General features: G+C 43.6%; 1 protein-coding gene across 1 annotated transcript in view; it reads right to left on the bottom strand.

Annotated features, from left to right (window-relative positions):
• slc30a5 (solute carrier family 30 member 5) overlaps window positions 1–12790 on the bottom strand; it is a 47059-nt gene that overhangs the window by 15643 nt on the left and 18626 nt on the right. Inside the window, exons 4-8 of the mRNA XM_070879608.1 lie at window positions 8812–8897; window positions 7504–7591; window positions 1690–1777; window positions 1434–1510; window positions 265–435 (exon numbers count right to left, since the gene is read on the bottom strand). Of these exons, the coding sequence (XP_070735709.1) occupies window positions 265–435; window positions 1434–1510; window positions 1690–1777; window positions 7504–7591; window positions 8812–8897 (510 nt within the window). The remainder of the gene's footprint in view (window positions 1–264; window positions 436–1433; window positions 1511–1689; window positions 1778–7503; window positions 7592–8811; window positions 8898–12790) is intronic.

Genomic DNA, 12790 nt, shown 5'->3' with positions numbered 1-12790 from the left:
ATGAAATAAGTGGTCTTGGTAATTTTATAGAATATGGGATAAAGCTTAGCCCTGGGTTAACAGGACACTGAGGTGGCGCACATCTTGTTCAGCCTGTGTGAAGTCACGGGGAGGGATGGAGTCAGTGACAAGGGAAGAGAGGTTTTGGTGCAGAAGGATGATGATATACAGTTTGCTTTAAGTCAAAAGGCAGCTTATTGTGCATAATTTGTTATGTGAACAAACCCTTTTCCCCATGCGTAAATGCATTCTACGCAGTATTACCTCTGTAGTTGCAGTCAATATGATCACCCATGGAAACAATAGGAGGGTTGAAGTTAGAGTAGATAACGTATGCAGGCGTTTGGCTCCACCAATGTCCACGGACAGCTTTCTAGAGGCTGTATGAAAACCAACTTTGAAACACAATGACATCACGAGTAATAAAACCCCACCCTAAAAGAGACAAAATAAAAGTTAATGAGATGGTGTATTCCATCGACACTGCTCTTTTAAAAAAGAAATGCAGGATGCAAATTAAAATCCCACAAACTGAATCTGGTTTTTATGTTTCAGCTTCAGAAACAACTTTAAAAATTTTATTTTTTGCCATCTATTTAGGTCTAGCACTTTGTGCATCAATCTCTGGCTGAGACAGTGGAGTAGCAACCTGGTCAGTCCTGACTTTTACCAATGTCATTCTTAACTGGCTGCTAGGAGAGCAAAGGTGACTTGTATTTGTGGAAAAACATTGAGGGTTCACTCAGTGTTTCCTCGGAATGAGATGGCCAAAATAGGTAACTCCTCACATGGGAAAATCAATGGCATCTGCATCCTATTGTTCTAAAATGGAGCATTGATTGCAAAACTATTTTACCTCACCAGGTAAATTCTTGTGCCGGAAAACTAGTCATATGAATGGCTGGAGAGAGCGACACATAGATATCACTGGATTCATTAAATGTTTTGGGACTGACCTGCTGCAGTCAACATTAGCATGGTCAATTATATTCTAACTGTGGTATGGCAAAATGGTCTCTGACCATAGATTGAATGCATTAGTTTCATACTCATGAAGATTAAACTGACTCATATTGAGTGAAATTGCTCTATTGTATCTATAGGTTATGCAGCTGGAGATCTAACTGAGCAGTATATAAGCTCTGACTCCATTAGTACAGAAATGGTTCTCAATTTGTAACGGTACTGGGAAAGAACAAGGAAAATAAATAATTTTTAAAAAAGTAAATAGGAAAAAAAACAGGCTGGCTACAATGCCCAGCAGACTTTACCCAAACTCTTTGAATATGCCATATACACTATGAACACCTAAATTACAAATGTGTAAAATGACAGTTGTTTAAAATGTTTCAGAATTGACTAAATTCGGATGACAGACCATTAATGTGAATGAATTGCAGTTGATGCCGGGCTTGCTATTACAAGAACATTACCTTATGGTCTGCTACCCCAAGAAGAGAGATGGCGGTGTATAGTGCGTGGGTTAAAGCGCTGTCATGATGTCCCTCAGCTACAAGGTTAGGTTAAGGAATTAAATATACTATGGATTTTAAATATTATCTAAATAAGTCAATCATATTTAGTTATCCAACAAGACAAAACATTTGCTGTCCAATTAATAGAAAATATATAAACATATTTTATACACAGATACACTCAACACAGTAGCTATTTAGGCAAAAAGGATACGGTGTTCAGCCATCTTGGCCATTAGGTCATCATTGTCAAACAATAACAAACAAATGACAGCAATAATGAAGAATGCAGCTCCTCTTGTCTATTGATGGGGGGGAAAAAAAAGTTTACATATTTAGATTAATAAAATATGAATTCCCCAGTTCAACTTTACTAGAAGCAATAGTTTAAACTAGCAGCTTTCAAACATTTTTGGCTGCAGGATCCTCTACAAACACTGGCACACTGCTAGAGATCCCTGACCCTAAAGACTTCCAAAACACAGCTACAATGGAGAAAACATTATTAATGTCCGTCAACTCAAATAATGTGTTCGTAAATTGATAATACAGAAAAATGCAGAAATCTTGACTGAGTTTATTGATGAGGTAACAGAGCGGGTTGATGAGGGCAATACAGTTGATGTGGTATACATGGATTTCCAAAAGGCATTTGATAAAGTGCCACATAATAGGCTTGCCAGAAAAGTTGAAGCCCATGGAATAAAAGGGACAGTGGCAGCATGGATACAAAATTGGCTAAGCGACAGGAAACAGAGAGTAGTGCTCAATGTTGTTTTTCGGACTGGAGGAAGGTATACGGTGGTGTTCCCCAGGCGTCGGCACTAGGACCATTGCTTTTATTGATGTATATTACTGACTTAAACTTGGGTGTATGGGGCACAATTTCAAAATTTGCAGATGACACAAAACTTGGAAGTATAGTGAACAGTGGGGAGGCTAGTGATGGACTTCAAGAGGACATAGCTTGAAATTTGATGAATTACACCCCATCTTACCCATTAACCAGGTTTTATTACATTATCCTCGATAGCAGCGAACTTAGTGCATGTATTTCAAAGAGAAAATGTAGTGTCATAGGACCGGTCAGATTTTGAATTTTGCACAACAGCCAAGGCATCTTCAGCAACTACTCATCATCATCATCATAGGCAGTCCCTCGGAATCGAGGAAGACTTGCTTCCACTCCTGAAGTGAGTTCTTTGGTGGCTGAACAATCCAATACGAGAGCCACAGACTCTGTCACAGGTGGGACAGATAGTCGTTGAGGGAAGGGGTGGGTGCGACTGGTTTGCCGCACGCTCGTTCCGCTGCCTGCGCTTGATTTCTGCATGCTCTTGGCGTTGAGACTCGAGGTGCTCAGCGCCCTCCCCGATGCACTTCCTCCACATAGGGCGGTCTTTGGCCAGCACTCCCAGGTGTCAGTGGGGATGTCACACTTTATCAGGGAGGCTTTGAGACGGTTCTTGTAATGTTTCCGCTGCCCACCTTTGGCTCGTTTGCCGTGAAGGAGCTCCATGTAGAGCACCTGCTTTGGGAGTCTCGTGTCTGGCATGCGAACTATGTGGCCTGCCCAGCAGAGCTGATCGAGTGTGATCAGTGCTTCAATGCTGGGGATGTTAGCCTGGACGAGGATGCTGATGTTGGTGCGCCTGTTCTCCCAGGGGATTTGTAGGATTTGCAGAGACATCGCTGGTGATATTTCTCCAGCGACCTGAGGTGTTTACTGTACATGGTCCATGTCTCTGAGCCATACAGGAGGGCGGGTATTACTACAGCCCTGTAGACCAAGAGCTTGGTGGCAGTTTTGAGGGCCTGGTCTTCAAACACTTTTCCTCAGGCAGCCAAAGGCTGCACTGGAGGCAGTGTTGGATCTCATTGTCGATGCATGCTCTTGTTGATAGGAGGCTCCCGAGATATGGGAAGTGGTCCACGGTTTCCAGGGCCGCGCCGTGGATCTTGATGACTGGGGGGACAGTGCTGTACGGTGAGGGCAGGCTGGTGGAGGACCTTTGTCTTACGGATGTTTAGTGCAAGGCCTATGCTTTCGCGTGCCTCAATAAATACGTCGACTATGTCCTGGAGTTCAGCCTCTGTATGTGCACAGACGCAGGTGTCATCCGCGTACTGTAGCTCGATGACAGAGGTTGGGATGGTCTTGGACCTGGCCTGGCGACGGTGCAGGTTGACCAGGTTCCCACTAGTTCGGTAGTTTAGTTCCACTCCAGCAGGGAGCTTGTTGACTGAGGTTGAGCATGGCGGCGAGAAAGATGGACAAGAGGGTTGGGGTGATGACGCACCCCTGTTTGACCCCGGTTCGGACGTGAATTGGGTCTGTGATGGATCCGTTGGTATGGATCACGGCCCTGGATGTCGTCGTGGAGCAGGTGGAGGATGTTGATGAACTCCATAGACCCGCGCGGTTGAGTGTCAAAGGCGGCCATGTATAAGGGCTGGCACTGTTCCCTGTATTTTTCCTGTAGCTGTCGTGCTGCAAAAATCATGCTCATTGTGCCCCGTAGGGGACGAAATCCGCACTGTGACTCCAGGAGGACTTCCTCGGCCATGGGAAGACGACGGTTGTGGAGGACTCTAGCAACGACCTTCCCAGTGGCTGATAGCAGGGAGATTCCTCTGTAGTTGCCGCAGTCGGACTTATCCCGTTTTTTTAAAGATGGTCACGATCACTGCATCTCTGAAATCCCCCGGCATGCTCTCCTCCCTCCAGATGAGAGAGATGAGGTTGTGTGTTCACGCCAGCATTGCCTCTCTGCCATATTTCAATGCCTCAGCTGGGATTCCATCTGCACCCGTAGCCTTGTTGTTTTTAAGCTGTCTTATGGCTTTTTCTACCTCGTGCAGTGTTGGGGTCTTACTGAGGTGGTGGCAGGTAGCATGTTGCAGGATGGAGTTGAGAACACTCGAGTCAAAGGCAGAATCTCTATTGAGGAGATCTTCGAAGTGCTCCTTCAGTGGGCCCGGACTGCCTCGGTGTCCTTGATGAGTGTTTCCCCGTTCTTGGCCAGCAGTGGGGTGGGGCCTTGGGTGTTTGGCCGGTAGGTGGCCTTGACTGTGATGAAGAATCATCGAACATCATGGCTGTCGGCCAGCTGCTGCAACGTCTGTGCTTTTTCCATACACCACCTGTTCTTTAGATCCTGGGTTTTTTGTTGGACCTCAGCCTCGAGCCGTCTGTAATGCTGCTTTGCTGCTCCCGTGTTGGGTTGTTGTTTAAGGCTCAGAAATAGTAATACTTTCAGCAACTACTACTGGACTGCTGTCTAACCAACCTCCTTTACATTGTTTGCCGCCTGAGCCTATATGCCACTGGATCCCTCATCCATGCCTTGTCACCTGCAGACTCAACTAATTCAATGCTCTCTTGGCTGGCCTCCCATCCTCCACCCTCTAAACTTCAGCTTATCCAAATCTCTGCTGCTCGTATGGTACCCTTCACCAAGTCCCGCTCACCCATCATGCCGAACCATTGTTGACCTACATTGGCTCCCAGTTCCCACGACTTTAAAATTCTTATCTTCGTATTTAAAGCCTTGCATGGCCTTGCCCATCGCCATCTCTATAACCTCTACCAGCCCCCAGACTTTTTCATTCCTCTAATCTTGGACTATTGTGCATCCTCTCCCCTCTCTTAGCCCCAACATTGGCAGCCATGACTTCAACCGCCTAGGTCCCATTCTTTGGAATTCCCTCTGCCTCTCTCTCTCTCTCTCTCTCTCTCTCTCACACACCTTTGAAGCCCTCCCTAAAACTATCGCTTTGACCAAGCTTTTCACTATCCTTCCATATCTCTTCTTTTTTTTAAAAATTACATCTCTGAAGTCTCTTGGAATGTTTTCTATATTAAACGCACTACATAAATGCAAGCTGTTGTTAAATTATTGACGGATTTATCACCCCGTGCATTTATTTTGTTTGCTCAGCTGGCAGCACACTCACCTCTTGGTCAGAAGGTAGTGGGTTCGAGCCCCACGCCAAGACTGGAGTGTATAATATAAGCACTGAGAGTCAAAGGTTTTATCCTTCGAATAAGATGTTAAATCATGAACCCTATGGCTCTATTCCAAAAAAAGGTCTGCCTCCCTCGACCAATACTACCAAAAAGAAGTAATGAAGAGCCGAGTGTGTTTTGATGCAGAAATAACACAGTACCCATAAATACAACTGTTAAACCTGCACTTGATGATTCACACAGTATATAATTGACCCCATCAAATAAGGAAGCTCTTCATACTGGAATATCCAAATAGAAAGTACAGGACACAGTAAAGGCAGTAATACAACTGCAGTGTTTGGATGATGCATGACTCAACCTTTGTTCATACACTTTAGGAGCTATCTGATTCTGTTACTTGTGATTTTAATGAAAATTATTCATGCTGAATTAATAGACTAATTAAAGTATAAACCATAGTATCACAATCAATGTAAGGTTTCATATTACAGCATAATATACTAGACCATTATGGCTATAAGTGGATAGACAATGATCTAATTATTAAGATGCAGCTACTGAACTTGCCCCAACACATTAAATGCTCACCCTGGTAGCCAATATGATTTCAAAGATTTAATAATTTAGCAATCTCACATAATTCCATTGACTTATCCATTATTCTACATTTTATCCTGGTCGCTAAACGGTTATGAATGATATCATTTCTCAAAACAAGTCAATCCATTGAAATTAACAAACATACTTTAATTGAAACAAATTCATTCACAGGTATTATACTAGTGCACTGTGCAAAATTCATTCTTACCAATGACAGATACTGATTAATGTGGCATTTATTTTTCTCAAAGGTCTAATTTAGGGCTGTTATCATATGACCATTTACATGAATTAAATGATGTAAATATTTGCACGCCTTGGTACACACATGATTAACACCCACCACTGGAATAAAATTCTTCAAAATGGCAGTTAAATTAAGTTAATGGGCATTTTTTTCTTTTAATGTATTTTCAGACCAAAATATTTGGTCCCACCAGTAAAAGTCAAATATTTTATCAAAAATAAAAGTTCTCCACTTTAAAAAAAAAAAATTAATGTTGGTTTTCTAACAATATATAAAGAAATTCTACCCTATGTAAAAAAAAAAGAGTAAAATACTGCAGATGCTGGAAATCTCAGCGTCTCTGCTCCTCCGGCGAGGTGATCCAAAACTCGGCCCATGTACTAACTCACAACCAGTCCCGCTCACCCATCACCTCTGTGCTCACTGACCTACATTGGCTCCCGGTTAAACAATGCCTCGATTTCAAAATTCTTATCCTTGTTTTCAAATCCATTCCTGGCCTTGCCCCTCTCTATCTCTGTAATCTCCTTTAGCCCCCCACCCAAAGATATCTGCACTTCTTTAATTCTGCCCTCGAGCATCCCCGATTATAATCACCTCAACCATGGGTGGCCATGCCTTCTGTTGCCTAGGCCCTATGCTCTGGAATTCCTTGCCCAAACCTCTCCATCTCTCTTTCCTCCTTTGACATTCCTTAAAACCTACCTCTTTGACCAAGCTTTTGGTCACCTGCCTCAATTTCTCCTTATGTGGCTTGGTGTCAATTTTTTTGTCTCATAATACTCCTGTGAAGCGCCTTAGGACATTCCACTACATTAAAGGCGCAATATAAATACAAGTTGTTGTTGTTGAAATAGTTCAACACAGACATTTATAAAGTTTCTAGAATCCTTTCACCACCACCAATGCATTTGCTGATTTAAAACAAACTCCAGGTACCAAAAACCCATTTTCTAGTATATACTACTTACTCTTTTCTGGTTATAAAAAAGAAATTTTAGACAACTGAAAAATCACCAAGTATTACCATCATTCAGAGACAATTAGCTAGGCTAAACCTAATGCAGTTGTGAAAATATTTAAGTAACATGTCTATTTATCTTATCAAATTTATCTGAAAAGTTACAGAATTTTACAAGGACAATATTCTCCACGTTTTTATAACAAGGGAAAATGCACAGAATGCATTATTTAGAGATACACAGTACCTTTGCTGGGCCTCCATCAGAGCTTGTAAACAGCACACCAAGCAGTGAAATGATAACAATGTCACTATGTTCAAACAGAAGTACTGTTCTGTCAAGAGAAAATACAAGGATGCACATTTTTCATACTCCAAGTCTTTCATTAACATTAATCAGAATAGAGCAGAACCACATCACACTGCTGCACCAATGCACTGTACTACAGAGCAGTGAAGCAGGTTCACATTCATATCATTCTCCAAAAAGTAAAGTCTGTGATTTCAGCTGAATTACCATAGGAAAGCAGCAAATGGATGCGAGGACACTTCCCCACAGGATGGAAAAGAAAGTCAACACACAAGTCAACCTAAAAAAAACACTTGCAAATTCCCTTGTGCCCTGCTAAACAAGAGGCATTTGTAAACGCCTGCAAGCAAGTCATCCTCCTAGGGCAGGGATAGATGCATGCTCGGACCTAGAACCAAGGACTGGGGAAGAAGAAACTTAAAAAAAAAGTGGCCAGCATCACAAAACTAGGAGAAATTCTAGTTTAACAAATTTGCAGCACTTCTTATAGCACTGCACTATTTCAAAACAGAAGATAATGGTTGCAGTTTCCCCACTAATGAACTTACCAGCCCACAATTTTCCTGTTCATTGAAAAGAATGGGAAGAAAACCAGACATTGGCAAGTTCACAAGTGGAAAACTCTGGGCTTTAATTCTAATGTTTAAGAATATGAATTAAGAATCAAAAGGTCACAATTGTATTCATTTACTAAAAGCAATGCTGAAATCTGCCATCCAGAAGCTGTACAACACAGAATGTGCTACAATATTTCAGAAGATGGATGCTCCATCTAAAAACACAGTTAAGAAGTGATACAATTAACCGGTTAAGTTCAGCAGATTCAAGTGACAGTCCATAAATTCAAACCTATGATTTTTTTGGCTAGCGATGAGCCAACTACAATTACTTACTTAATGCGTTTTTTATTCACAGGGTCATTAGAGAAATAATTCAAATTTGGGATAGATTCTAAATTACCATCCTGAATTATGACAATTTTTAAATTGGTCAATAAAACTTTATAAAAATGCAAAAAATCTGCCATTACAGTTATTGTCATTTTAATTTCTCATTGTCTCCTTTCTTGTTGCTCCCAGGCTACCCTCAAGCTCGCTCTGAACCATCTGCCAAAAGAAACTCAACAACATACCCACTGCTGACCCTCAATTCACATGGGAAAATCCTGCCCAGCATTGCGTCCTAATTACAGCGTTACAACAAAAACTGAATATTTTCTGTGAATATATATTTTTTTCCATTTACCTCAAAGGTCCACAAAGTGTGAGTCCAAAGAACCACAATAGCAAAATAATGCAACCACCAAGTGCATGTTTACCAATCTTGATCCACTGCAAAAAATAAAAATAAACATTTCAGAAACATAAAGGCTGTTGTGCATTTTCATTTAGCTCAGTCTGTATCAAAGTAGATTTTACATTTCTAATGGATCAATGATTACTTTATAAACCACTGCAATTGATTTATACTGCATCAGCTCTTTGACAGAAGGGGCTCAATTGTCCTCAATGACGTTTTTTGGCATATTACAAGACTTACGCCCGTTTTTCTTGGCCCCAACTACTCCAAAAAAAAACGTGCAAGTTTCCCCATTCTATTTTTTGAAATTGGTGCCGCGCAGCCTGTCCTTTAGCTTCGGGGCGGGGGTGGGAAATGTGGAGCCAAATGTTTGCGCCGAAAAAGCGATACCTACTCCTTCTGGGCACGTGCCCAGTTCAGCTCCTGGTCTGCATTTGGCCATTTTTAAAAGAGCCAGTTGTGTGTGAGAACTTTAATTCTCATTGGAAAAATCAGAGCTGCAATACAATATGCAATGCGGCTCAAGGACCAAGAATTTCTCACAGGACGAACTGGAGGCAATAAGTTACTGTAATTGAGGCCAGATGGACACCAGCAGAAGTCACATTAAAGTTTCACCAAAAGAAATGAAGAAATGCTGGAACCAACCTGCACAAGATCACTGTGCAATGGTGACCAGCCCGAGGTCCGGAGGCCAGTGCAAAAAGTGGCAGGACCTTGGTCAAGTAGTTAGTGTAAGTAATATTTTCATTTTTTCACTGAATTACAATTGTAAAAGTGACCATCTGTATGTCCCACCCAGCAGAACGACACCCTCTCTAAAAGGTTATACTTTCATCTTTGCAGAGGAAGGTGGCACACAACAATAGGGAAAGCACTCGAACAGGAGGCGGCCCGGCAAATCTGCAGCCACTGACACACTTGGAAGGCAGGGTCACTGCTTTGATGGGTCCTGCCTGGAGAAATGCAACCACCACTGCACAAGCTGGGCCCACACTCAAGGGAGAGGGCTAGTGCTGCAAATTCCAGAGTCTGGCTTTGCTAAATGTTAAGTACTGCGCGGGCTAGACATGCTTCGGTTCATGGGGATGTCTCCGTCAGCTACGCTTCGGTTGATGCAATGTGCTATCATTCATTGTGGTCCTTCAAATAAGCCTTATGCCTGCGCTGTGTGAACCTACTCATGCTGCTAACCATTTATCTGTTCTGTTATATTTTGCAGAACTTAAGGCCAACCCGGACGAGGCTGAAGCTGATGCAGAAGATTATTCAGATGCGGACGAGCCTGAAGAGGAGAACATCTTCCAATCCCAGACCAAGTATGGGGGTGAAGGGGAGGGGGAGGTTGAAGCCCCCCACTCTTGAGGAGGTGTAGGTGCCACCCATTGAGGTGCCAGCTTCTTTCTTGAGTGGTACGAGGGTTGGGACATTCCATGGTTTCTCACAGTCCAAAGCTGGGGATTCCAGTGGGATGTAGCGAGGCACATCCAGGGCCCCACCGTCCGAGGCTGCGAATCCCAGTGGGATGCAGCTAGGCACAAGCAGGGCCCCACCGCCCAAGGCTGCGGGTCCCAGTGGGATGCAGCGAGGCACACCCAGGGTGAGGAAGGGAAGGAGAGCTCAACAGCCCTCTCCTGAGATGCAAGATTGACCAGGTGTGGTTCATACGATGGCACTGAGTGCGAAGAGCATAGAGCTTACGCGCTCACTCCTGGACATCATCAGTGGGATGGGTGATGAGGTATTGGGACTGTCGGGAGAAGTGGAAACACTGTCCGGGCATATGAGGGAGGGAATGTCGCAGGCAGCTGATACACTGTCTGTGCAAATGAGGGAGGGAATGTTGCAGGTAATTGAGACACTGGCAGGGCACGAGGGAATGTCGGAGTTAGCTGCTGCAATAAGGGAACACGCCCAGACCCTGCGGCCATTGACAGAATCAACTGCCACTCCCATTCCAATCCCCAGACCAGCCTCTGAAGAGGCCCAAGCCAGGCCTTCCACATTACTGCCTGCCCAAGCGCTCCATCAAGAAGTGCGCATTACCCGAGATGTTCGAAAGAATAAGCTTGGTACCAACCAGAGAAACGCTGCGTCACTGCCTGCGGGCAGGGGTGAAGTCACCAAGACCAAGCGCAGCGGGCGGTCTTAGAATAAGGTGGAGGAGAGATGGGTGCAGCCTTTGTTTGCTGCTGCTGTTGTAGTTAGTTGTTATTATTATTGTTGTTACTGTTGTGCAGAGGGACCTGGGGGTCCTTGTGCATGAAACTCTTTATCCCAAAAGGTTAGTTTGCAGGTGCAGCAGGTAATCAGGAAGGCAAATGGAATGTTGGCCTTCATTGCGAAAGGGATGGAGTACAAAAGCAGGGAGGTGTTGCTGCAACTGTATAAGGTATTGGTGAGGCCGCACCTGGAGTACTGCGTGCAGTTTTGGTCACCTTACTTAAGGAAGGATATACTGGCTTTGGAAGGGGTACAGAGACGATTCACTAGGTTGATTCGAGAAATGAGGGGGTTACCTTATGATGATAGATTGAGTAGACTGGGTCTTTACTCCTTGGAGTTCAGAAGGATGAGGGGTGATCTTATAGAAACATTTAAAATCATGAAAGGGATAGACAAGATAGAGGCAGAGAGGTTGTTTCCATTGGTGGGGGAGACTAGAACTAGGGGGCACAGCCTCAAAATACGGAGGAGCCAATTTAAAACCGAGTTGAGAAAGAATTTCTTCTCCCAGAGGGTTGTGAATCTGTGGAATTCTCTGCCCAAGGAAGCAGTTGAGGCTAGCTCATTGAATGTTTTCAAGTCAAAGATAGATAGATTTTTAAGCAATAAGGGAATTAAGGGTTATGGGGAGAGGGCGGGTAAGTGGAGCTGAGTCCACGACCAGATCAGCCATGATCTTATTGAATGGCGAAGCAGGATCGAGGGGCTAGATGGCCTACTCCTGTTCCTAATTCTTATGTTCTTATGTTGTAACTGTTCTCAAATTAAAAGTTTTGTAAGTTATGAAAATTTACAAGTCTAAAAGTTTGTCAGTGATCTTAAAGTTTGTAAGTGATTTTAACTGAAAACTTTAAAGTTTGATAGAAGAATATTTTTGTAAAGTTAAGTACAAACAAGTGTTAAACTTTGGAATAAAATATATTTTAAATTATAACAATCATTTCCATTATTTGTTGCATTATTAACACAACTTTTTGAACAAAAGAATAATTATTTCCATTATTTGTTCCATTAACACAACACAACATTACGGAACAGGTCCAAACAGTAAACATGGTCCATTTGGAATAGTTGCCTTCAGGCAGCAAAGCTTTCATGGATGAGCTGCTGGCCAAGGCTCGAGCAATTGATAAAGGGGCAGAATAGCCCGCCCTCCTCCGCGTTCAGGTAGTTGCATGGCTTCCTCGTCCTCCTCATCATCTGCATCTTCCTCCTCATCATCAGCCACTCTCACCTCAGGTGGGTTTTCTACACCAGCTGCTGCTGCCTCATGATGGCTAAGTTAAGCAGCATGCAGCACACAACAGTGAACTGACCGACAATTTCAGGGGAGTATTGCAAGTAGCCTCCGGAATGGTCCAGGCATCGGAAATGCCGCTTCAAGATGCCAATGGTCCTCTCTATTATGCTGCATGTCGCAATGTGCGACATGTTGTAGTCCCGGTCAGCTTCCGTCCGGCTTGCGCGTAGGGGCGTCATGAGCCAATTGGCGAGGCCATACCCTTTGCCTCCCAGCAGCCAGACCTGCCCTTCTGGCTACTGCTGAAACATGACAGATATAACGCTCTTGCGTAGGATGAACGCATCATGGGTACTCCCAGGGTATCTCACATCAACTGACATGATGCGATGCATGTCATCACACACGGGCTGCACATTCACGGAGTGGAAACCTTTTCTGTTCCTGTATATCTCGGAA

Source organism: Pristiophorus japonicus, chromosome 1, assembly GCF_044704955.1.
Source record: "Pristiophorus japonicus isolate sPriJap1 chromosome 1, sPriJap1.hap1, whole genome shotgun sequence".
Classification (NCBI taxonomy): domain Eukaryota; kingdom Metazoa; phylum Chordata; class Chondrichthyes; family Pristiophoridae; genus Pristiophorus; species Pristiophorus japonicus.
Note: the sequence above shows the minus strand (reverse complement) of the source record. Positions and strands in the feature narration are given on the sequence as shown.